Here is a 27,429-nt window from a genome sequence, read left to right as displayed (position 1 = left end):
TGTGCTGCAGTCTGTGGTGTCGCAGAGAACTGTATATGACTGAGCAACTGAACAACAGCAACAGTTTCTTTAGAAAATCATGGAAATTTTTAGGAATTCAAAATGAGAAGTGTAAATATTCAGTTAAAAACATTGGCTTTTTTACTATTTGAAAATAACCATACTTGATGCTTCAGAGAAATAGCTTGAATAATTTAATAAATTTTATTGAGTTGTATTGTTAAGTTGATGGGGATACAAAATCACCGGGGTATATTTCCCCCACTCTCCCCTAGCTTATTACTCCCTTGAAAGTAGTAAGTGAGCAACAAGGCTGATGAAATAAATTCTGTGCTAAATGTATTAAAAAAAAACATAGATGGAGCATATATTAGGATGGTATTGATGCAGGCTCAGGGAATCAGCAGCAGCTTTGTGAAAGAGGCCTGCAGGTAAACTCGGCCTTGAGAGGGGAGTTGGATTTTGATAAAGAGAAGGTGGGGATTTAGACAGAAGGAATCGCAGGGGGCATGGAAGATGCAGTGAGGCCTGAAATGAAGACAGACTCCGCATGCCACTATAAAGAGTTTACATTTGATTTTATAAATTATGTATTCTTAAATAGTCTGACTTATGGGGGGAAATCTGTAGAATTTTTTTTTTCATTTATTTTTATTAGTTGGAGGCTAATTACTTTACAATATTGTAGTGGTTTTTGTCATACATTGACATGAATCCCACTCCTGGGCATACACACCGAGGAAACCAGATCTGGAAGAGACACGTGCACCCCAATGTTCATCGCAGCACTGTTTATAATAGCCAGGACATGGAAGCAACCTAAATGCCCATCAGCAGACAAATGGATAAGGAAGCTGTGGTACATATACACCATGGAATATTACTCAGCCATTAAAAAGAAATCTGTAGAATTTGAAGGCCAGAAGCTTTCTCCGGACAACCAGCAGGCTGTAAGGGTTTCCACGTAGCTGTGTCATAGATGGTTGACGATCCACAGACCCAGAGCCAACCTTCTGCCTTTCCAGCCTCCCATCTGTCTATGTGTCACTGACGACATCAGCCACTCAGTCATTCAATCCAGAAATCTGCAAGTTGTCCAGAAGTATTTTCTCCTTGCGTACCCCACTATCCAGTTGACGGGAGGTGCCGGCAGGAAAAAAGTTCATTTTCTGAGAGGGGAGTTGGGTTTTGATAAAGAAAGAGAAAGTGGGGATTTCATTTTATTTTATTTTTTAAATCAACAACAGTGCACCAACCCTTTTGATCAAGAAGTTTGTTTTCTGTTTTTCCCCTTTTCTCTCTCCCCCTTAAGTGACAGACTTGGGTCTCTACAGTCAATTTACTTAACTGTGCCCACACTTCTGTAAATAGTCTTTTCTTTAATTTCTCAACATCGAAAACTCCTAGGGAAATGTTTTCTTGACAGACATTGATATGATCCCTGTTGCCAATCAGATTCTGAACCTTTACAGCAGACTTCTGGTTGGTCCCTCTACGTTTAGACTACATTCTTCACACTGCTTTTTGGAAAATGATCTTTTCTAAAAACATGCTATTATGGCAGTTTGTATAGTAAGAGAACATTCCTTAATGACAAGCATATAACATACACATTACGTAAATAACATCTCAGTTTCTAAAAGTATGCATACAACAGGATAAAAGAAAAAATGCCATTGTCCCTGGCATAACTGTGAAATTATTGCAAGTTTTCCTTTTTTAGTCTGTGTTTTTAAAAAATCATTCCTCCCCAGGTGGTTGAAAGAGACAGACCATGTCTCTCTCTCTCATTCTCTTTCTCTCTCCCTGTGTGTGTGTATAATTATGAAGCATACTTTATAAATTTTTTCATATCATAAGAATATTGCTGTCTACTTGTTTACTTTCTGATCCAGACACTAAAATTGAAAGAAATTCTCCTAAATTTTATTTAGGAAGTTTGAGTTCAATGTGAAAAAAAAGGCGATTTAATATTAAGTCTAAAAACCCATGAGATTATCTTTTACCTGAATAATTAGCCTCTCTGAGAAAGTGGGGCTGGAGATCTTCTCTGATACTCATGAAACTTTCATTTCTTTAATTTTAATTTGAAACCAAATATGTCATTGACAGTGTTCTTTCCTATCAGATAGTTAAATTCACTGCACACCCCTTTCTATCCTCCTCTCAGAGGACAGATTCCTTTGGTTCTCTTATCAGTCAGGAGGCTTTCTGTTGCCTTTGATCAGCTTAATAATAAAAGCTGAAGGTCAGATTTCTTATTGAACTGCTTTACATTTTAATGATTTGGATAATTTTTTCTTCCCCTATGATTATCTGAACCTATTAATGCTTATCCAGTGTACTTTTCTTTTGCCATTTGATCTGTTTTCAGAAATGAAGTCTCAAGAAACCTAAATTCACAGGCATATTTAATTTTTTTCAAAAATATTTCACTGGCCCAGATCGAAACTCCACATTCAATTTTCTTAGAATGGAAGTACTTTTAAAATATTATTTGTGTCCTAAAAGATGAAATTATTTGACCTTTGGAAATATTTGAAGTTTAAATGGCTTTCAAATGTCATTTGACAAATTTGGTATAGTAACCAAATTTAATGTATTCAAGAGAATTTTTGTATAGTTTTTTCCTCATCTCATTATATTTCTATTCTTTAATCATTAGCTCCCATTTTGCCAATATTTACAGCTTTAAGAGCTGCTGAAGGATATATTTATATAAAATATTTTATTTTTCAAGTAACATGTAAAATATTAATCAAAGGTCATATGTAAAGACATGGATCTTCCTTAATATTATGGATAAAACAATTTGGCTTAACTTAATGAAAGTGGCTGGAATAAATGTGGCTATCTCAGCTTTTGATAAAGACAGTTTTATTTTAATAAAACCTCAATGTTCAGATGTAGTATACATAATAAACAGACTTTCAACCTAGAATTATGACAAGACCCTTTCTATGAACCTACTGAAGGAAAATAAATTATACTTTAGAATTTTCCTAGCAGAGAAAGTGAAAATTTTCACAATGAGATTTTAATCATATTAATGAAGACTTGGAAATGCTAATAAAATAGGAAACTTGTGTCTCATATTTGTAGCCCAACTGATAAACATTCACTGCTTTGTATCTGAATATTGTTCATCTATATAGAATGAGTATCATTAGGTGTTCAGAATACTTAAGAAACTTGGATGTGTGGGAGACAAATTATTCAGGAAATATTCTAAATAATGTGGCTAATTGTTTTCAACTGAGGTTGATGATACCCTGAAAATTAGTTATTCCCCTGTCTCTTAGCTTTTAGAATGACTGTTCCCTACCACCAAAGGCATGCTGTCTTTCAATTTTCAGGCATCAAAGTAAAAAATAATACACAGTTCTCAGAAGCTAGTGGTAAAAATATATATATATATTCTCCAAGAGAGAAGAGAGAGCAGTAGAGTTAAATAAACAGGGGATTAAGTTCATATAACTTGACTACAGGCTAAAGACACAGGAAGACTTACAGTGAATACAAAAATGCTACTGCAATAGTTCATGACTTTTATGTAAAACTCCTTGATATTCAAATTTCTTATTCAAATAGAGATTATTATTGGATAAATAGGACCTGTGGCATTTTTGCAACACCATGTGATTGATTTTTTTTTTATGTCAAGTTATTTAATTGTTAACATTCAAGAGACATAATTATTGCTCAAGTAAAGAATGCAGTCTAGGAAGGAGCTTGCCGTTGCGGGTCAGTGATCCCAGCCCACTTGGACGGGGTACGTAGACGCTTACAGACCCTCCCTGAGCATCTTTTCTCCCAACCCGAGCGTGGGTTCCACTACTTGTGGCACATGGCCTTAGTTGTTCCAAGGCAAGTGGAATCTTCCTGGACTAGGGATCGAACCTGTGTCCCCTGCATTGGCAGGTGGATTCTTTTATTTTTTTTTTTTTAATTTATTTTTTTTTTATTGAAGGGTAATTGCTTTACAGAATTTTGTTTTTTTTTTCTGTCAAACCTCAACATGAATCAGCCATAGGTATATATATGGAAGTGAAAGTGAAGTAGCTCAGTCATGTCTGACTCTTTGTGACCCCATGGACTGTAGCCTACCAGCCTCTCCTGACCATGGGATTTTACAGGCAAGAATACTGGAGTGAGTTGCCATTTCCTCCTCCAGGGGATCTTTCTGACCCAGGGATCAAACCCAGGTCTCCCGCATTGTAGGCAGATGCTTTACCATCTGAGCCACGAGGGAAGTCCTTGTATTTACATATATCCCCTTCCTTTTGAACCTCCCTCCCATCTCCCTCCAAATCCCAACCTTCTGAGTTGATACAGAGCCCCTGTTTGAGTTTGCTGAGCCAAACCGCAAATCCCCATTGGCTATCTATTTTACATATGGTAATGTAAGTTTTCACGTTACTCTTTCCATTCACAATGGAATATTACTCAGCCATAAAAAGGAATGCATTTGAGTCAGTTCTGATGAGGTGGATGAACCTAGAACCTATTATACAGAGTGAAGTGAGTCAGAACAAGGAAGATAAATATCATATTCTAACACATATATATGGAATCTAGAAGAATTGTACTGGAGAACTTATTTATGGAGCAGCAATGGGGAAACAGACATAGAGAACAGACATGTGGACATGTGGAGAGGGGAGGAGAGGGTGAGGTGTATGGAAAGAGTAACATGGAAACCTACATTACCATTTGTAAAATAGATATCCAACAGGATTTGCTCTATGGCTCAGGAAACTCAAACAGGGGCTCTGTATCAACCTAGAGGGGTGGGATGGGGAGGGAGATGGGAGGGAGGTTCTGAAGGGAGGGGATATGTGTATAGCTATGGCTAGTTCATGCTGAGGTTTGACAGAAAACAAAATTCTGTAAAGCAATTACCCTTCAATAAAAAATAAATTTTAAAAAAAGAATGTAATCTAATGCAGGAACAGAAAGTTTTGTTATTATAGTTGTTGTTTTAATTATTGGGGAATATTTGGTTATAATCAATCTATGAATTAAGAAAACATGGCTTGAAACATGTGAAATGTTTTACTCATTTGTTTAAATTAGGAATGCTCAAGTTTTCTTCAAATATAACAAAAATGTCTATCCTTCCAGTTTACATTATCACCCACATTTTCATTAATAGTTCAGTTCAGTTGCTCAGTCATGTCTGACTCTTTGCAACCCCATGGACTGCACCATGCCAGCCCTCCCTGTCCATCACCAACTCCTGGAGCTTACTCAAACTCATGTCCATCAAGTCGGTGATGCCATCCAACCATCTCATCCTCTGTCATCTGCTTCTCCTCCCGCCTTCAATATTTCCCAGCATCAGGGTCTTTTCTAGTGAGTCAGTTTTTCGCATCAGGTGGTCAAATTATTAGAGCTTCAGCTTCGGCATCAGTCCTTCCGATGAATATTCAGGACTGATTTCCTTTACCCTTGGCTGATTTGATCTGCTTGCATTAATAATAGCAAGTATTTAATGATCCTTCGCCATGTGCTTGTAATGTGTACGATCCTTTACAGCGGGCCACTTTCTAAGGACTTGATATACATCATCTTAATTTTCCAAGCAATCCTGTAGGGTAAGAATTATTGACTGGATTTTATAGATGAGAAGTTAATTCACCTCATTAGAAAATGGCAGATCCCAGATTCAGAGAGATGGGACAGATAGTTGTGGAAGAAAAGGAAATACTGAAGAGTGACTTAGGAAGAAGAAGTACAAAAATAAAAGGGAGGGACTTTGCTGGTGGTCCAGTGGCTAAGACTCCATGCTCCCAGTGCATGGGGCCCGAGGTTTGACCCCTGGTCTGGGAATTAGATCGCACATACCACAACTAAGTGTCCACATGCTGCCACTAAAGGTCCCGAGTGCCACAACTAAGACCAGACATAGACAAATGCATAAAATAAATAAACAGATAAAGGGAAAACTTAGCAAGGATAATATCTGAATTTAAAAGGTAAAGATGGAAAAGAGTGAGAAGAAGATGGAATTGGATGGAGTAAAAGTTAAGTCCTTGATTCCGTATCATCTTGCTCTGGAACATTTCAAACGTGTAACAGAAAAGTGAACAACATAATGATTCCTCATGCACCCACTAGCCTGTTTCATTAATTATTAACTTGTATTCAATTTCATTTCCTCCATACCTCTCATTACTGCTGAATTAAGTTGAAGAAAATCACATATAATGGATCATTTCACCTGTCATTGCTTCAATATTATTCTCTTAAAAATAAGGGCATTTAAGAACACATAAATTATCAAACTTAAACATTTCATTAATATTAAATGTCTAGTCAGTTTTGAAATTTCCTCTTTACCTAATTGTCTTTTGACAGTTGTTGAACATTGCTGGAACATTTCTCCAAAACTTTCTAAAAGTGTTGATTTCAAGTGTACATGCAAACGGATTTTCAGTTGGGCTCTCACTGTTACACCGCAGAACTCCTTCTAATTCCCTGTTTACTTCGTGCCTTATCCTCAGAGCAGCTGTTCTGGATCTTTTTCATTCCCCTGCAAACCCACAGTCTGAGCCTTCACTGACCGTCGCCCCAGATTTGGGCTTTGCTTCCAGCCATGAAGTATATGCTGAGGGCACTCATGACAGTCACCTAATGTTCCGTTTCCTCTCTCACAACATTCTCCACAGTAAGTCCTCTACACGTTTTCAAAGGTGCCGATGTGCATTCCATCAGCATCAGGCGTGAGCGAGCCCGCAGCTTGCCCTCGGTCTCCCATCGCTGATGATCCTTCCACTCCACTCTTTCCCACCTCCTTCACCTCTTCCAGTTAATGACTCCTCCTGCCCGTGCGCTGGATGCCAGCCCCTGTGTGCCAGCTGTTGTTCTGTACTTTTCAGGATACTCTACTGTAAGGTTAAAAACGTTTTCTTTTTTGTGTGCTTGCTTCTTATGTGTTATTTGTGTGAAAAGTATTATAAACCTGTTACAGAACAGTTCAGTTCAGTTGCTCAGTCGTGTCCGACTCTTTGTGACCCCATGAACCGCAGCCCGCCAGGCCTCCCTGTCCATCACCAGCTCCCGGAGTTTACTCAAACTCATGTCCGTTGAGTCGGTGATGCCATCCAGCCATCTCATCCTCTGTGGTCCCCTTCTCCTCCTGCCCTCAGTCTTTCCCAGCATCAGGGTCTTTCCCAATGAGTCAGCTCTTCACATCAGGTGGCCAAAGTATTGGAGTTTCAGCTTCAACATCAGTCCTTCCAATGAACACCCAGGACTGATCTCCTTTAGGATGGACTGGTTGGATCTCCCTACAGAACAGTACCTTATAGCTAATTGTGTTAGTTGGAATCCTAGGCTAACTTTGTTGGATTTACAAACAAATCGGACTTTTTACAAACACGCTCTTGGAACAGAACTTATACGTAGGTAGGTGAGTAGCTGTACACCATCAAAACATTTCTTGAAGTTATCTTTGTTTCTCTTCTTCCCTATAGCCTTTGCACGTCTGTAGGACCTAATTCTAAGGCAGACTTCTCCTGCTCTGCTTATCCCATCCCACTCTGGCATCACTGAGATCATATGCCATCAATTTTATTACCTCTTTCCTACATTGTTCCTTTGATATCCACCTAATTTTTCCCATATGTCTACAAACACTTAAGTTTCAATGGTTAGGAAAAAAAAAAAAAAAAAGAAGAAAAGCATGGATGAATAGATAAACAGGTAGATAGAAAAAGCAAAAAGTACTTTCTAGCAGTGTCTATCACATTGTTTCGGTTTGCTTTGTATACAAAATATTTCTTTGGAATTTCAAATGTTCTTATACTGGTACAATACTTCTTCATGTAATTCAGGTCTCTTATACCTAATGAGCCCTGACCAGCCTCTCCCTTTTGTTTTCCTCAAGCACTCAACCAGGGAATCTTGTCAAATCATCCTTTGCAGCTTTACCTCCATCCCTTCAGTTTATTCTTGCTGGCTCTGTCCACGTTGGAATCTTACACATATATGCTCCATTAGGACTGAAACTAATGCCTTTACCTGCTGGTAGATGCCCCAATTTCTCACTGATCCCATATATACTAACATATTAATCATACTGTTCTGATCACATAATTCTTTTGCTATAAAGCTTTAAATGTGTCCCCATTATGCCTTAAGCAATTGGTAGTTAGACCTGCATGCAAGGGCTGCCCTCTACAATCTTGGCCAAACTGACCATTCTGATTCGTCTATCTTTGTGACTAACTTCTCCTCAGCATAATTCCATGCCCCAGCACAATGGGTCCACTAGCTATTCCTGCTGATCCCCCCTAATGTTTCAGTTCCTATTACCCAGACGGTTCTTTTCCTTCAAGCTCTACTTTGCAGTTTTTTCAGTATAGCTAGTTTCTTATTCCTTTCTTCCCTCTTTTCTTTCTGCCTACAGTGCCCTTCTCGCCTTTGTTCCTGACAGTTCAGTTCAGTTCAGTTGCTCAGTCATGTCCGACTTTTTGCGACTCCACGGACTGTAGGACCAGGCCTCCCTGTCCATCACCAACTCCCAGAGCTTGCTCAAACTCATGTCCATTGAGTCAGTGATGCCATCCAACCATCTCATCCTCTGTCATCTCCTTCTCCTCCTGCCTTCAATCTTTCCCAGCACCAGGGTCTTTTCTGGTGAGTCAGCTTTTCCCATCAGATGGCCAAAGTACTGAAGTTTCAGCTTTAGCATCAGTCCTTCCAATGAATATTCAGGACTGATCTCTTTTAGGATGGACTGGTTGGATCTCCTTGCAGTCCAAGGACTCTCAAGAGTCTTCTCCAACACCACAGTTCAAAAGCATCAATTCTTCCACGCTCAGCTTTCTTTATGGTCCAACTCTCACATCCATACATGACTACTGGAAAAACCAGAGCTTTGACTAGACAGACCTTTGTCAGCAAAGTAATGTCTCTGCTTTTTAACATGCTGTCTAGGTTGGTCATAGCTTTTCTTCCAAAGAGCAAGCTTCTTTTAATTTTATGGCTGCAGTCACCATCTGCAGTGATTTTGGAGCCCAAGAAAATAAAGTCTGTCACTGTTTCCATTGTTTTCTCATCTATTTGCCTTGAAGTGATGGGACCAGATACCATGATCTTTGTTTTCCGAATGTTGAATTTTAAGCCAACTTTTTCACTGTCTTCTTTCACTTCCATCTTTCACTTTCATCACTTCTTTAGTTCCTCTTCACTTTCGGCCATAAGGGTGGTGTCATCTGCATATCTGAGGTTATTGATATTTCTCCTGGGGATCTTGACAGACACCCCTTTGTATTGCAAAATTTTAAATAAGATAATAGCTATTCCAAGCCAATGGATAATTATGTTACAACCAAAGGAGGTCTCCTAAAAGCCTCAGGAAAACAAGTTACTTTTGTCAGCATACCAAGATCTAGATTCTGACCCATTGGCTTGGCAGGCCATGCCCAGGAGCCTTGTCAAGTCAGTTTTCAGGAGAAGGCACTTTTCAGAAAATGCTAGAAAGACAAGAACTTGTAAGAGGGCTGAATTGTGAAATCAGTAAAATGACTGACTCTTCTTGCTATTTCTTTGAAGCCTGCTCAGGGTTTCAGAATATGAATTTTTGAAAGATACAAACATTTAATCCCTAACACTGGTGTATAAGTACTTTCAATCACGTAACATAATGCAGAAACAGGGAAATGATTTGTGCAATGTTTCTGAGTTGTCAAATATATGTACTAGGTCTACAAATATATGTTGTACCTAAAACAGAGCCTAAATATTCACATTTAACATTTTCTGTTGACTTTTGGTACAGTGCCCATGTGTTTTTTGTTTTCTGTTTGTTTTTACTATCCCAGGTCATGGTCGGTAAGGTTTTAAAAAGCTAAGCACAATATATGTTTTAATCCAATTGCTGAGTAATTAGGAGTAAGTGAATATTTATTGAAACATAGCATTTTAGAACTTGATACACACACCATCTTCTGTGGATAATTTAATATATAGTAGAGGTCATTGAGACTCAGAATCATTTCAGTGACTTTCCAAAGACTACACAATTCATATCAGACCAAATCAGTTGATAATGATTTAGCTGCTAGTATACTTATATGTGTACAAAAATTATAGTATTCATAATGAATGTGAAGTCAAGTGGCCCTTAGGAAGCATCACTATGAACAAAGCTAGTGGAGGTGATGGAATTCCAGCTGAACTATTACAAATCCTAAAAGATGATGCTGTTAAAGTGCTGCACTTAATATGCCAGCAAATTTGAACAACTCAGCAGTGGCCACAGGACTGGAAAAGGTCAGTTTTTATTCCTCTCAAAGGAGGATAAGGCCAACAAATGTTCAAACTACTGAACAATTGCACTCAAATTTCACATGCTAGCAAGGTAATGCTCAAAATCCTTGAAGCAAGGCTTCAACAGTATGGGAACCAAGAAATTTCAGAAGTACAAGCTGAATTTAGAAAAGGCAGAAGAACCAGAGATCAAGTTGCCAACATGCACTGAATTATGGAAAAAGCAAGAGAGTTCTAGAAAAACATCTACTTCTGCTTTGTTGACTATGCTAAAGCCTTTGACTTTATTGGAATATTCTTAGAGATGGGAATACCAGATCACGTTACCTGCCTCCTCCAAAACCTGTATGCAGGTCAAGAAGCAACAGTTAGAACCAGACATGAAACAACAGACTGGTTCAAAATTGGGAAAGGAGTACGTTAAGGCTGTATATTGTCACCCTGCTTATTTAACTTATATATAGAGTACATCATGTGAAATGCCAGGCTAAATGAATCACAAGCTGGAATCAAAATTGCCAGTAGAAATATCAACAACCTCAGATATGCAGATGATATCACTGTAACAGCAGAAGATGAAGAGGAACTAAAGAGCCTCTTGATGAAGGTGAAAAGAGGAGAGTGAAAAAGCTGGCTTAAACTCAACATTCAAAAAACTAAGATCATGGCATCCTGTCCCATCACTTCATGGCTAATAGATGGGAAAACAATGGAAACAGTGACAGACTTTATTTTCATGGACTCCAAAATCACTGTGGATGGTGACTGTAGCCATGAAATTAAGTTGCTTGCTACTTGGAAGAAAAGAAAGCTGAGCACTGAAGAACTGATCCTTTTAAACTGTGGTATTGGAGAAGACTCTTGAGAGTCCCTTGGACTGCAAGGAGCTCCAACCAGTCCATCCTAAAGGAGATCAGTCCTGGGTGTTCACTGGAAGGACTGAAGTTGAAGCCGAAACTCCAACACTTTGGCCACCTCATATGAAGAGTTGACTCAATGGAAAAGACCCTGATGCTGGGAAAGATTGAGAGCAGAGGAAAAGGGGAAGACAGAGGATGAGATGGAAGACAGAGGATGAGAGTTGTATGGCATCACCGACTCAATGGACATGGGTTTGGGTAGACTCTGGGAGTTGGTGATGGACAGGGAGGCCTGGCATGCTGCAGTGCATGGGGTTGCAAAGAGTTGACAGGACTGAGGAACTGAACTGAACTGAACTGCTACTGGGAAAAAAATCTATGACAAACATAGACAGAGTATTAAAAATCAGAGGCATTACTTTGCCAACAAAGGTCCATATATAGTCAAAGCTCTGGTTTTTCCATTAGTCATGAATGATGTGAGAGTGAACCCTGAAGAAGCCTGAATGCCAGAGAACTGATGCTTTTCAATTGCCATGCTGGAGAAGACTCCTGAGAGTCCCTTGGACTGAAAGGAGATCCAACCAATCAATCCTAAAGGAAATCAACCCTGAACATTCATTGGAAGGACTGATGCTGAAGCTGAAACTCCAATATTTGGCCACCTGATGGGAAGAGCAGACTCATTGGAAATGACCCTGATGCTGGGAAAGATTGAGGGCAGGAGGAGAAGGGGACGACAGAGGACAAGATGTTTGGATGGAATCACTGACTCAATGGACAAGGTGAAAGGTGAAGTCCTTCAGTCATGTCTGACTTTTTGCAACCCACAGACTGTAGCCTACCAGGCTCTTCCATCCATGGGATTTTCCAGGCAAGAGTACTGGAGTGGGTTGCCATTTCCTTCTCCAGAGGATCTTCCCGACCCAGGAATCAAACCCAGGTCTCCCGCATTGTAGGCAGATGCTTTACCGTCTGAGCCACCAGGGAAGTCCCAGCGGACAAGAGTTTGAGCTAATTCTGGGAGACAGTGAAGGACATGGAAGCCTGGCAGGCTACAGTCCACGAGGTCACATAAAGTCAGACATGACTGAACTATTGAACAATGAATGTAAAGCTGAAACTAACTCTAGTGCATAAACTATATTATCTATGAAATTTCACACAAAATGGATACTTTCACTTAGGCTGCAGTAGGATAAGAACCAAAATCACTTATTCTTAGTATTAGGCTCTCTTATTTATAAGATTCATTTAGGACCTTGCTTTTAACAGGCATTACAGATTTAGAAACAAATATTTCTTAAGTGATCATTTATCTTAATTTCTATTACTCAGTTTTATGGTTTTCCAGCTGTGTTGATTTTTATTATAAATGTAATTATTAAAGTGCTCTTATTTATTATTAATTTGAACTTCTCTTTAGCTTTTCTCCTGTTGAAAGAGAGTAAATCCTCCTCCTGTATATATGTAGAAAATTACCAAGAAAGTCTGAATACTTTAAAATTGTGCTTAGTATTTTGAAGCATAAAAGGTGTAATATTCACTTTTTCAATTTTTGAAGGTGATGCTGACAGTTCTGTAACTACAGAACATTAACCCAAAGTATACTTACATTTCATTAAGTATCTGGGTCATATAAAGGCATATTGCTAATAGTGTTCTATCTTAATGGATTACAGTGGAGAAAACAACACAGGTTTCAAAATTAAAATTCTGAAGGTGATGAGGCATGTTTCTAAGGAAATGCAAGTAATTCAGTGTCAACATTGTGATGAGCATTTTCTATCGAATCTGTCACACTTTTCATTTTTCTTCTCACTGATTTCTACCTCACAAATAAAATATATTTCACTGCACTTAGTAACATTACAATAAAAGGGGGGCTTCTTAATCTACTTTAGTCAATATGATTCAATAGGATTTAGATATTTTCAATATGCATGTTGCTATCAGATACATTTTTCCCAGGATACTATTTTGTGTGGATATTTTATTTTTCAGGATTTATATTCCTATCAAGATCAAATCTAAACGTATTTCACATTTGCAAGATCCTTCATAGGAGCTATACAGTTAAATCCTAAGTAAATTTGCTCCATATTCATAAAGCAGATAATCTTTGTGCTTATATTTAGGTTAATTCAATAAACATTTATTAAAATAATAGTGGGCATCATTCTAATCTTTGCCTCTATGCCTGTAATGCTAGTCTTCCAGTTATATGGCTAAAAATAATCTTTATTGATTTATTTAAGGCTTATTCATGAAGCCCTGGTAGCATATGTCATTCTACTATGTACTCACCCCTAACATTCTTGTAGAAATAGAACATTTTTTTTCCTTTCTCTGAATTATTTTTAGAGTATAATACAGAACAACTCATTATTTCCTTCTCTAAATGAATTTAAGTTGTATCATGAGTATGAAGTTACCATAAATGTATTGTCACTATTTATATTATTTTAATTCATTGTGTCTATGTCCCTTCAGGAAAATTTACTAATCTGAGATAAATAAGCAAAAACTCACATCCTTGAATCGAGTTCTCTGAAACTACTAAAAGATGCAAGATATCTCTCAAATCTTAAAAGTGATACAGAATACCTTCCTAAAAGTTTTCCAAGTCTCATGTTGCTGAGGAATGCATTTGTTTGTGTACATTTCCAATTTATCAAAGAAGAATAAAAGTAACTAATGAAGAGGCAAGAAAAGTTTACAAATATGTTACATGGTGGTTTAATGAATCCCATCTAATGTAAATAACTTCTGTGTTGACTTAAAAAATTAATTAATGTTCCCTTTGAAAAACCTTGTACTAATTAAGTGTATCATTTTTATTTCATTAGATACAATCATTTTGGTTATTTCTACAGTACAATGTGATTTAGCTAACTAGCTGGGAATGTAATACCTTCAGATCAGATTTGGCATAGCTCATTTCTAATTATCATTCCTTTCCATGAATATAACCCACCACTTAAAAAGGTGGCTGTATTTTATATTTTATTTTTCCTTTCTTGGCACAGCTGAAATTCTCTGTAGACTTTGTATAATTTTTATAGGTATCTATTGAGGGCACTGGGAACCAGCAATCCTGATAAGGTGCCTGGCTCTGCTGCCATCAGATAAACTTGTCAGAAATGTGTAATCTGGTTTCCCGGATCCTAATGTATTGTGTTATCTGTCATGCAAGAGAGACTGTCATTTGTTATATCTTATATGTGCTAGAATCATCCATTGGCTGAATGGCTTCAATTACTTTTAACAAACAAAACCCTTTATTTATCTGTCATACATTTGTATTCATTTCCAAAGTCTGAAGTAATTTGTTGCATAATTTCTCTGGCAAATTATAAATAAATTCTTTAGATATGCTGGTCATTTTTTTTAATGCCATATAGTATGATACTATTTTTCTATTAAAAAATAATCCCATTTTAGTTAAAAAATTAGTGCTAGACTGCTCCAGACATGGTTTTTAAAGTTATTTTGTAAAATAAGTTTGTAAAATGGACACTTTCATTTCTTTATGTCAATGTTCATATAGCATAACATCACTCATTATTGTATCATAAACACATTAATAACTGTGGATATGACTGAAATTTTTTCACATGTTTGATTTTCTAAAGAGTATGTAGAAGACACAGATGAGGCTGTTCTCACTAGCTTCTCCCTTCTGGCACCTCATCTCAATGATAAATAAGGAAAGGGACTTGGGAGGCCATTAGAATGATTGAAATTATTCTTCCTAAAGATAATCTGATTGAAGTATGTTTTATTGATAGTTTAAAGAATGTCATCTTGTGTTGTTTGAACATGGTCCAGTATTTTGTTCTAGCATCTTATTGTATTAAACTAGATATTATCCATGACCTTCTTCATCTATGTAGTTGCAGTGTGTCCAACACATTATCTTAGTGGTTGCTGCCCTGTGCCTATTGCCAGGGCATTTCTTTTCCTTCTTGTGTCTTGACCATTTTTGTTCCTTGGTGTCCGTCACTCTTTCCAGCACTCTGGTGGCAGTTTCAATATGTGTGTAAAGGATCCTTCTAAAGACCAATTCCTTTTCCTTCTCTCCTCCCACGATCTTGTCCTACATGCATCTCAGCCCCGACTCCCAATCATTGATAGCATCACAATCTGTAACTGCGGATCCTGTAGGACCTAATTCATCCTTCTGCCTGTATCTCTGGCACCTGGTACCTCTGAAACCTGCTAATATCCAATGTCCACTTATTCATTTATCTATTTATTTTTAACTTTGTGCAATGGAAATTTTCAAAAGTAGAGGAAACAGCATATAGAACACTCACGTACCACCAACTGGCTTCCACTTTTCATCACCAATTTTGGTTCACCTTTTATAATGTGAATTAAATACAAGGCAACACTTTTATCTGTAGCTATATTAATGTGCATATTTAAAAGAAAGGATATATATTACCTTTTATGATTATATTACTGTCATTGTAAAAAATTAATGACAATTCCTTAACATTTAACTATCGTTTAGCCCCAGCGAGACCTCACATTCATTGATCCTACACCTGTTTCCCTGCCTCTCACATCTGTGACACCATCATCTCTCCTCTCTTTATTGAGTTTAAATCCCGGGGTCAATCTCTTAGCTGCTGCACACTGTGTGTGTGAGTGTTAGTCGCTCAGTTGTGTCCGACTCTCTGCGACCCCGTGGACTGCAGGCCACGAGGCTCTTCTGTCCATGGGATTTTCCAGGCAAGGATGCTGGAGTGGGTTGCCATTTCCTTCTCCAGGGGCTCTTCCCAACCCAGGGATTGAACCCGGGTCTCCTGCACTGCAGGCAGATTCTTTACCATCTGAGCTACAAGGGAAGCCCCCTACATTGCACATCTTCTATCGCTTTCATCATTAATTTCCACTTTTCACAGGAGCATTTCAGTTGGCTGTGTGCCGCATGACTGCTCCCCTGTTCGGAACCACACTGACTGGTCCCATTTCAAATTCATGATGTTCTGGGTCCTTAATGCTACCCTGCAGTTACACTATCTTCATAACCTATTGCCTAGGTGACTACTTAATGCGTCTTTCCTCACACCTCTTACCTGTCTTCCATCACCCAAGGTCTTCCCATCTCACAAAGAAAACGGCAGCACTCAGAGCTGCCTACCCGCCCCCACAGGCGCCACCCTTGCCTTCCACCGGCACCTTCCACCTGGCTTCTCCTTGGTAGTACAGTGGCCTTTTACTGGCTTTATTCCCTGGACTCTGATTATTCAACCCCATAGCCTATATTTTATTGCCTGCTCCAACTTTCCTCCAGAAACCCCCAGTTCCCCATACCGCCTCCAACTATCTCTTGCATCGTGAATTTTCACTCTTCACTGGAGCATTTTGTTAGCACACAGACCTGCTGTTACTTCTGTCACCTTAAAATAAAATATACAACTTCCACTGACCCAGCTTAACCCACTGCTACTGCTCCATTTTCTGCTTCTGCTTGTGGCCAGATTACTCAAAAGGAGTTACCTGTACCTGCTATTTCCAGTGTCTGGCCACTCAAGGTCTCTTAAACCCCTTCCAGAAAGCTTTTGATCTCACTATTCCACTAAAACTACACTGTGAAGTCATCAAAAACCTGTCTATTACTAAATCTGACGAATGCTTAATCCCCGTGTTACTTGGCTTTGCAGCATGATAGGACACCCTTGAGGACACCCTTCTTGTTAACACCTCGTCTTGACTCACCTCTCAGGATGCCCCCTTTTCTTAGCCTTCCTTTGCTGCTCTACCCCCTGTACTAGACCACCTAACTTACCTAGTGTCCCCGGTCGACTTGGATTTAATCTTCATCTCTACCCCATGACACCCAGTTGACAGTTCTGACCTAGACCTCCCTAAGCAGCATTCCCCTTGAAAATCCAGGTCCTTTGACTTTTTATTTTATTTTATTTTTTTAATTTTTTTATTTTTATTTTTTTCCATTTATTTTTATTAGTTGGAGGCTAATTACTTTACAATATTGTAGTGGGTTTTGTCATACATTGACATGAATCAACCATGGATTTACATGTGTTCCTCATCCCGATCCTCCCTCCCACCTCCCTCTCCACCCGATTCCTCTGGGTCTTCCCAGTGCACCAGGCCCGAGCACTTGTCTCATGCATCCAGCCTGGGCTGATGATCTGTTTCACCCTAGATAATATACATGTTTCGATGCTGTTCTCTCAAAACATCCCACCCTCGCCTTCTCCCACAGAGTCCAAAAGTCTGTTCTGTACATCTGTGTCTCTTTTTCTGTTTTGCATATAGGGTTATCATTACCATCTTTCTAAATTCCATATATATGCATTAGTATACTGTATTGGTCTTTATCTTTCTGGCTTACTTCACTCTGTATAATGGGCTCTAGTTTCATCCATCTCATTAGAACTGATTCAAATGAATTCTTTTTAATGGCTGAGTAATATTCCATGGTGTATATGTACCATAGCTTCCTTATCATTCGTCTGCTGATGGGCATCTAGGTTGCTTCCATGTCCTGGCTATTGTAAACAGTGCTGTGATGAACATTGGGGTGCACGTGTCTCTTTCAGATCTGGTTTCCTCGGTGTGTATGCCCAGAAGTGGGATTGCTGGGTCATATGGGTCCTTTGACTTTTTAATCTTTTACCTAAAAGTTATTCCAGCTGTACCCTCCCCTATGTTAGTTGATGACAACTTGGTCCTTGAGGTTAAAGAGCCCCAAAAATCTTAGAGTCGTGCTCTTTCCCTCTCTTTCTCTCTCATCCCACTTTCAGCCCACACAGAAGTCCTTGCAGCTCAAAGCACCCCATGTTGACTGTTTCTCATCATCACTGGAGGTGGCTGCTCCCAGGACCATTCTAGTCTGGGCCACCATAACCTCCCACTGGAATCGCTCCTGCGGTTCTAACTGGCCTCCCTGTTTCCACCCTGCCTCCCAGCTTTACCATCTGTTCTTAACTCAGAGGCCAGAACAATCTTTTTCGAACATAAATGAGACCATATTATTGCCTCAATAAAAAGTTTCAACAGCTTACATTTTATTTAGGAAAAAATACTGAAAGCTTTGTAATGTCTTCAAGGCTTTCTGGTAAGTTTTTCCATTTCTTGTTTTATTTCCCACCCTTGCTGTTTCTTAAACCTGAGGTAGGACCTTTGCACTTTTGGGTCCCCCTGCCTGAGATACAATCTGTCAGGATATCCAGCTTAAGGGCTTTTTTAAAGGACATTCTCTCAGAGATGCCACAGACCCCCCACTTCTCCATTTCCAGGAACTCGTGACCCTCCTCACCCTGTTCCCGTTTTTCCCCAGTAAACATTATCTTACAACGAATCACATAATTTCCCTCTTCTATGCATTCTTTATGGCCTCTTTCCCACTTTGTAAGCTTCGCAAAGGGCAGGGACTCTGTCCTTCGCATCGGGCAGGCAGTGGGTGGTCAGCATCATTTCATTCCCCGTGCTGCTCAGTCAGTAATGGTTGTTTTCAGCGGTTAACTTGGACTCTCTCCATTTCAGGAGCCTGTTCCTTTAGGATATTTCTCTCTGCATTTACCTTTTTAATCATCTCTTTTTGTTCATTTTTTTTTCTTTTACTTGTTCTGTCTGCTCAGCTAATTTTAGGCATATGTATTTAATTTTCTGGTCTTCAATTCTCCTTATACCTTTCTTATCTTTGGTCCTTTCTCAGCTATATTTCTATTTCTAGAAGATTTTTTTTTCTGTCCCAGTTCACCAAGACTTTTATTCTTAACAACTAGTTCCAGAAATCTTGCTTTCCCCTGGAAATATTTCCCATGAGAAGCAGTAGCATTGATTTCCACCCTTCACCTAACTGCCCCCTCCATCCACCCTGCAGACAACCTCGATCACCAAGGTTCACATCTGCCCTTCACTCAACATTCTACTGAAATGCAGATTCCCTTTGACTTAAAGCTAGTATGAAATTATTTAATGTGATAAATCTGCATATAGTTTATTTACAGTATACATTTAGCTATTTTCTATTTTATCCATTTTTTTCTGAAAGCAAGCACTTTCTTGGTCTTTCTCTATTGGGTATCTAACATTGTTTCCTATTCGTATCTTTAACAGGTCATTGCCTTAGTGATGGATATATTTACAGACGTGGACATTTTCAAAGAAATCGTGGAGGCATCAGCTCGAGGAATATCTGTGTACATTCTGCTTGATGAGTCCAAGTTTAGTCATTTCCTGAGTATGACCGAGAAACAGGGCTGTCAAGTTCAACGTCTCAGAGTAAGAATTCTGCGCTTTGTTTTGTTTTTGCAGGTACTCCCTCTCAGTCACATGAAAGGCACATTAAGCTGTATCACCGGAAATGTACAGCATATATTTAAGGTGGTGACCACAGAAGGGTCCCCTTGTCCTTTTCAGATTACGACTTCATCATCCTCATGATGGTTTTACAGGATGCTTTTCTTGATGGTGGTGCTCTTAAGCTCCTGAGTTAACTTTGCTGTCAGTCATAATTAATGTTTCAGTTTTGCATGGGCAACCTTGAAACAACTGACTTGAGTGATTCTTTCATTCAGCAGATGTTTTCTTGTCACGATCATTTCAGTGATGTCTGAGTCATCAAGATGAGGGTGAATTTTAATCTTGTTTTGTTGTCATGTTACTATACCCTGAAAGGAGCTCTTGCAGTAGGACCCTAAGAGATTTATAAAACCGTCATGTTTAAATGCTTTAAGTTATATTAAAATGCATTATGTAAGTGATCATTTTCTTTGAGTGCTTTCTTTTCAGGTTTTGTTTTAAAATGTACTTTTCCCTATCTTTATTGTTGTTGTTATATGTTCAAAGAAATTGTTACATGTGTACTTTTTGATTAAAATTTTTTATGTTAATACATTTTAGTTTTCAAAATGTCCCCACTCTAACCATAATATTTACTTTATATTTACATTCAATTCTAGAATATTCGAGTGCGGACAGTAAAAGGTCAAGATTATCTTTCCAAAACAGGAGCAAAATTTCATGGAAAAATGGAACAGAAATTTTTGCTGGTTGACTGCCAGAAAATTATGTATGGTTCCTACAGGTAAGGTAATTGTTTTTACACTCCAGAAATATCAATCATTTATAGAATTTATGAGTTTCAAGCTTTAATGTAATCTGCTTAGTTATTTCTTAAAAATAAAAGAAAAACCCTTGCATGGAAAAGTTGGAGAGACTTGCATCTCAGTTCCGGCTGAAACAATATTAAGTCATCAGCAAGTCACATAACTTACTTGGGCTTCAAGTTCTTCCTCCCCAAAATGAGGGAATTAATATCTCAGGTTCCCTAAAGCTTTATAATGCTTAAGGTGTTCTTGTTCCTTATGAAAACAGTGTGAAGCATAATAATTGTTCATATACATAGAAACTGTATCACCTTGAAGAACCTGCTTAATGGATTGCTTTTATTTTAGTATTATTGAGACCCTGATGATTATTATGCTGTAATCAGAGCATTCCTGAAAAGTCACTGAAGAGTCTGACTGTTAAATGCTACGGTGGGCGGGTTTTCCAGCCCCAGGTCTACTCCTTGGGGTCTTTCTATACTACCACTGGAGGAATGTATCCACCTCTGTTCTAACTTGGCCCTTATGTTTCATTTCCAGTCCTTACAACGTGTCTGCAAGGCACTTTTTTTATCTACATTTTATATGTGATGAAACTGAAGTTCTAGAAGGTTCCGTGGCTTGTCTAAAATCATCACCACTAAGGACCGAAAGGCAGTTCAGGTCTGGCAACCACGTCCAGGTCCGGCTGGCTCTAGAGTAAAGTGCTGCCTTAAAACTCCCGTGTAAATTTCAGACATAGATCTTGAATTGCTCACACAGTAAGGCCATAGCAATACGCAGATGAAAATGCCGACACACACCTGAACTCCTGGGTCAGCAAAGCGCAGCAGACTAAAGCCTGTGGGAAAAGCTCAGGAGAGCTGTGCACGTCTACAGGATGAGGAAAGGGAAAAGTCTGCCTCTTGTGTTAAGAACTCAGAAGTCCAGAAGGAGGAGGCAGTGCGTTGAAGGGAATGGCCATGGGCAAGTTACTTACTTTGGGTGCCTGTTAGTTTCTTCCTCTGTAAAAGGAGCATAATCACAGAACCTACCTCGTGTCATGAGAATTAAATGAGTTAATTCATCCAAAGCCCCCCAGAATCAGCTATTACTCTAGGCATGTTTTAACTGTTAATATTTGCTCAGGGATCCTCTAGTGAAAATCTTCTTTGCGGTTTTAAAGGAAAACATGTTAAGAACAGTGCTTGAAGTTAATGAATTATTCCAAAGACTCATTACTTGTATACCTATTTGTTCAGACACACTTGGTTTTAGAGGGGTTTTAATTGAAAATTTTAATTAAAGTGAGAGATCACTTGACTTATAAAGTGGTGTCACCTAGTAAATCTCATCCTAATGAGTGCTTTCTGTTTTTATTATTAACTTGACTTTGAAAGTTATCTTCAGCAATAACTTCAGGTCAGCTTCATCTTACTATTAATAGGTGATATCTGTTGAGATGACTATAACTGAGCTACTTTAAAACTGGTGTAGGGAAGAACAAACAAATGGCCGCAGAAACTCTTTATCTTCTCATCTACATCATAAGACAGAGGCAAAACTTAAGTTACTATTTGTGGAAGTGAATATGGACTTGTAGGACCACAGATTATTAAAATTCATCAAAACTATTATCTAACAACTCTACTCTCTATTATTTCATGTTAATTTCAAATAAACTTCTTTAAAAAAAAAATGATGCTTTTAGCCCTTACCATTTTGTTTTTTTTTTTTTTTCTGACTAATCATTATGGATTTTTCTTATCATCAGCAAATATGAGGACAGGATCTGGTGGAACAGTTATGAACTGGTTTTTGTGGAAACTGGTTAATAATGTACACCCTTTTGGGTAAAAACAGCTTTCACTTCTCTTGTTCTAGCATTGCCATTGTTTTCCTTGTAGGCAAATTCAGAATGCCTCCTTCTTGATGATGCTATTTTTATTGGAGTATAGTTGCTTTACGGTGTTGCATTACTGTGTACTGTACAGAAAATGAACCAGCGATACACAGACGTGTATCCCCCTTCCTCAGATTTCCTTCCCTTCCAGGTCACCGCAGAGCGCTGAGCAGGGTTCCCTGTCCTCTGCAGGAGGTTCTCACAGTTATCTGCTTTATACATGTTTCTTTGCCAGGCAGTGTCTTTATATGCTAGGCTCCCAGCATTTCTAGAGAGGTCTGGCGTCTGTACCCCTATGTCACACACTGTGGGAGAGCTCTCACATCACGAGGACAGTGTCATCAGGAAGACACAAGAGGTGTCTGGCTATATCATGATACCAAGAATGAGGACATAAAACACATAAACTTTTCTTTGTCAGTGTATGTAAATCAGATCTTGAATTGGATACCCTCATTTGAAATCGTCACAGTAAAACCTGGAAGATACTTATTATTGCCCACAGGTTTGACTAAGAGAGAATTTTGTGGGGTTTTTTTGTTGTTGTTGTTGTTTGTTTTTTTTTTTTTTTTAATCTTGTGATCTCTTTGCTTTGTTTTCAAGATTTCCTCCACTGGTTTAAAGATTTTATTTTGCTGTGCACCATTTTTAGTCTTTATTGAGTTTGTTACAGTATTGCTTCTGTTTTTTTCTCGGTTTTTTGGCCACGAGGCATGTGGAATCTTACTTCCCTGACCAGGGATCAAACCCTCACCCCTTTCGTTGGGAAGGTGAACTCTTAACCACTGGACTGTCAGGGAAGATCCCGTCAGTCTGTTCTATAGCTTTTTTCTTCAACTAAGTATAATTCGCTTTCTGTGTTCAACCAGAACATGGCCACTCTTGTTTCCTTTCTTTTTCCATGTTTCTTCTTTCCCCAAAATGGTTTTCCCACTTTTCAAGTCTGAACTCCCTGGCTCCTAGTTTCTGTCAACATACTGCTAAACTCTTACTGTCTCTGGGGATAGTCTCCTATTTGAAAGCTGATCATTCATGCCTTTGCTTGCTGTTTTTAGCAAATTTTATATTCATATCTACAGTTGGATTGAAAATTCCTGTAACAATTCACTTTTGTACCATTTCTTGGAAGTCATCCTGGTTGCCACACATCTGTACATAAAAAGTACCCTGATGTGCTCTGCCCATACCATGCATTTAGTAAGCACACTAGAAAAAATTGAACATATCAGAATAAGATTTTTAAGTCACACACTGCTGCTTATGATATTTTATGTATTTTATTGTTCTGTACATTCTTTTACTATTTCCATCAGCCTTTGTTACTGTCTTCCCTGTATAAACAGTATGCTCCTTGCATATTACCACCCCCCCATTCTATCATGTCCATTTTTTTGAGACATAGCATATTACAATGGCTTTTTCAGCTCAGTGACTCTGTTACATTATCAAGATTTTCTAAAATAAGATTTAAAATTATATATGAAACTTCAAGACAACTGTCACATCTCAACTCTTGGAAAGAGACTTAGAAATTCCACAAAATACAATAAAGGCATTTTTGTACATAAAAGCAATTGTATTCTACAAGCAGAGACCTAAATTGGCATTCTAACTGGCTTGGTTTGTGAGGACTAAATTTACTGTGAACAGAGTGAATTGAAGGATGCCTTCAGTGTCTGAGGCTGCTGCCACAAATCCTATGTCCGTTTCCAACTTACAGCACCCTAAACTGCATGTAAACTTAAGGCACAGAGATGAAATATATGCATTAGCACAGACTGTCTTGCATCATGACATGTTATGACCATAAGGGATTTTAACAATTATACTGTCCTTTTTCCCATTCTGGCTGGGAGGAAACTAAGGTCCAAGTTCATGTGGAATAGTTGGCTTGGAAGAGACCAGTTCTCTCAACTTTTCCTCTAATACTAGCTTGCCTGCACCTGACCAGGATATGGCATATGAAGTAGAATGCCATGTTTTGCTCCATAAAATCTTAGTAGGCAGAGATGCAAAATGCACACTCAGCTTTTCTGGTACTTCTCAAAGTTATGGATAGATTCAAAGCCAGGACTTGAGTTGCTTTGTTATTTAAAATATGAATACAGGCGTGAGGAGACATATTGCAAAGATGTAATGACTGAAGTTCTAAATTACAGTAATTAAAGAAAACAAAAATACTCTTTGTCAACATTAAATGACACTTCTTAGTAGAGCTAAGTATTATCAACACAGTTAACATTTGACAATTTTTTTTTTTTCTTCCAGCTACATGTGGTCATTTGAAAAAGCGCACCTCAGCATGGTTCAGATCATCACAGGACAACTTGTCGAGTCCTTCGACGAGGAGTTTAGAACTCTCTATGCCAGATCCTGTGTCCCCAGCTCTTTTGCTCCGGAAGAGTCAGTCAGGGTGAACCACAGCAGAGCCCTCTGGGAGAACGGTACTTACCAGCGATCAATGTCTTCCTTAGCTTCTGCTTCCAGCCAAAGAAACCTTTTTGGCAGACAAGACAGCATTCATAAACTAGATTCTAGCTACTTCAAAAACAGAGGGATGTATACTCGCAATGAACACGACAAATACAACATAAGAAATCATGCATACAAACCTCACTTTATTCCCAACTTTAATGGTCCAATCCGTCAGCATCAGCACAGTCAGTTAAATGAAAATTGGAAGAGGCACAGTTATGCCGGGGAACAGCCAGAAACAACACCATACTTGCTGCTCAACAGGGCTCTGAATCGGAATATTAATGCTCCTGGGACCTGGAAAAGGCCTTCAGACAGCCTCAGCGTGGCATCCTCATCCCGGGGTGGCTACGGAGCCCGCCAGCACACACCTGCGCAGAGTTTTGCTGACCGCCTTGCCCAGAGGAAGACGACCAATCTTCCAGAGAGGAATTCCAACGTGCGGAGGTCTTTTAACGGGACAGATAATCATATTCGCTTCTTGCAACAACGCATGCCAACCCTTGAACATACCACAAAGTCATTTTTGCGTAACTGGAGGATTGAGTCCTACTTAAATGACCATTCAGAGGCCCCCCCTGATTCCAACGGATCTGCTCCCACCGACAGGTTTGAGGGCTGTGAGGGACCTGAGAATTTGAAAGCCAGCGCCCTATATACTCACTCTCGGCTTCGTTCCTCTTTCGTGTTTAAACCCACTTTACCTGAGCAGCAGGAAGTCAACAGTTGTACAACTGATTCCTCAAATTCAACTGTCGTTGGTTCCCAGGGAAGTGATACACCTAAAAAGCTCCCAGACACCCCAACAGGGGCACACCTTTTGACAGACAAACCCTCAGAGGAGTCAACACCCAAGCTCTCATTGCAGCCAGAGGCACCAAAAATGCACACCTTGCAGGTTCCTGAAAGCCACCCCCCAGCCTTAAACCCAACTACAAATGGCCCTACGGAGTCAAACAACTACTTATATACAACCCTGTGTGCAAACAAGCAGACGGAAAACCTAAAGAATCAGAAAAATGAGAATCTGCTTAAAAGGCGCAGTTTCCCATTCTTTGACCACTCAAAAGCCAATGTAGATCATGGGAATAGTAAGCATTATGTGTATAGCACACTTACCAGGAATCCAGTGAGACAACCAGGGAAACCTAAAGAGGAGTTGTTAAAAAGCTCTAAAAGCATGCATAGTGTGACCCATGGTGTGGAAGAGGAGGCCGTGGGGGAAGAGGAGGTTTCCAAGGGAGACCCTCCAAGTGGCACCACTACCAAGTCCGTTTCCATGGCCGCGTTGCTTGATGTGAACAAAGAGGAGCCCAACAAAGAAGTCACTCCCAAGAAAGAAGTGAAGGGTTCCCCAAGTTTTTTGAAAAAGGGATCTCAGAAGTTAAGGTCATTACTTAGCCTTGCCCCAGAAAAGAAAGACAATCTATCCAAAAACAAAACACCTGCCTTTTACAGAATGTGTAGTAGTTCTGACACCTTAACTTCTGAGGCAGAAGAGAATCAAAAACAAAAAATATCAGAACCCAAAAGTGATTCATCACCTAGGAGAAAGCATTCCTCTTCATCCAACTCTCCAGGCACCATCCACAAGAGTAAGGAGGATGTAGCAGTACATTCATCCCAGAGGATACATTCTCCATCCGACGAAAGTAACAAAACCATAGCTTCTTCAGGTCCAGCTGAAAGCAAGTTCTCAGAAGGAGCAGGAGATGCCTCTGCCCCCAGATTCAACACCGAGCAGATCCAGTACCGAGATTCAAAAGAGATTAAAGCAGTTGTTGTTCCTGAAAGAAAACCGACTTCTTCTCCAAGATCAAAGCCCAAAGATGAGCTTCTGAGAACTCATTCAATTGACCGGCGTGTTTACAGTCGTTTTGAGCCATTTTGTAGGATTGAAAGCTCTATTCAGCCAACAAGCAACATGCCAAATAGCAGTACACACCGCCCAGAAGTGAAATCCTCAACTATGGGAAATAGTTATGGCAGGTCCAGCCCAATGCTTAATTATAACACCGGTGTTTACCACTCATTTCAGCCAAATGAAAACAAGTTTCGAGGATTTATGCAGAAGTTTGGAAACTTCATACACAAAAATAAATGAGCTACTGTAATTACAAATAGACTTTAAAATATAAAATCAATGTGGGTATAAATATTTGTCCAAAGAACATTATGGAATGTTAGCATGGAAAAATTAGCATATTTTTATAATATACTAATTTCTATGGGGGCAGAATTTGAGGTATGATGTATGTGTTTACCAACTCACATATGTACAGTATTGTTCTGTGTGATAAAATTAATTGTGCTTAACTACACTATAGATGGAATGTCTATAAATACATGATTTTTAAATGGTAAGACAAATGTAATGAAATTGTTTTCTTCAGACTGAAGATCTGCTTGTCTTCAATGGAAGCTTTAGTGGAGAAGTGGTGTATGGATTTTAGCCATTCATTACAAACTCTTTCCTTATTAAAAATGATCATAACACTGTCAGCAGTCTTTTATAGTATGTCTTTGTGGGGTTTTCATATCTTCAGATTATGTGAAAATAGGGCAAAGCATTTGCGGTTTTCAATTACTTTTCAATTCTACAGGATAACTTGTATTTTATTAATGTTTTATTAATTTTTCTGTGAAACTGGTAGGGCAACAGTAGTACAATTTAAACCACATGTCTCAGCACATTTTTTATCTGAGGTATTTGCAAAGTATTGGCCTCAGGTATTTCAAATTAATCACAGAAATTTATTTTCAGAATGTGCTTATTTCCACTTTGGACCAAGGGAAACTCTAGCCATCCCACCCATCAGCTGCTGAACCTTTATAGTCATTC

At 38.9% G+C, this 27,429-nt stretch overlaps 1 protein-coding gene across 2 annotated transcripts in view; it reads left to right on the top strand.

Moving 5' to 3' along the window:
* The window catches only part of FAM83B (family with sequence similarity 83 member B), a 101,168-nt gene extending 74,079 nt beyond the window's left edge, over nucleotides 1-27,089 (top strand). For both annotated transcript variants that reach the window (XM_043907056.1, XM_043907057.1), the window contains exons 3-5: nucleotides 19,239-19,403; nucleotides 20,084-20,208; nucleotides 24,381-27,089. In XM_043907056.1, the coding sequence (XP_043762991.1) occupies nucleotides 19,239-19,403; nucleotides 20,084-20,208; nucleotides 24,381-26,691 (2,601 nt within the window). In that variant the 3' untranslated portion in view covers nucleotides 26,692-27,089. The remainder of the gene's footprint in view (nucleotides 1-19,238; nucleotides 19,404-20,083; nucleotides 20,209-24,380) is intronic.
* Nucleotides 27,090-27,429: the final 340 nt, after the last annotated feature.

This window comes from Cervus elaphus, chromosome 7 (assembly GCF_910594005.1).
Source record: "Cervus elaphus chromosome 7, mCerEla1.1, whole genome shotgun sequence".
Lineage (NCBI taxonomy): Eukaryota > Metazoa > Chordata > Mammalia > Artiodactyla > Cervidae > Cervus > Cervus elaphus.
Note: the sequence above shows the minus strand (reverse complement) of the source record. Positions and strands in the feature narration are given on the sequence as shown.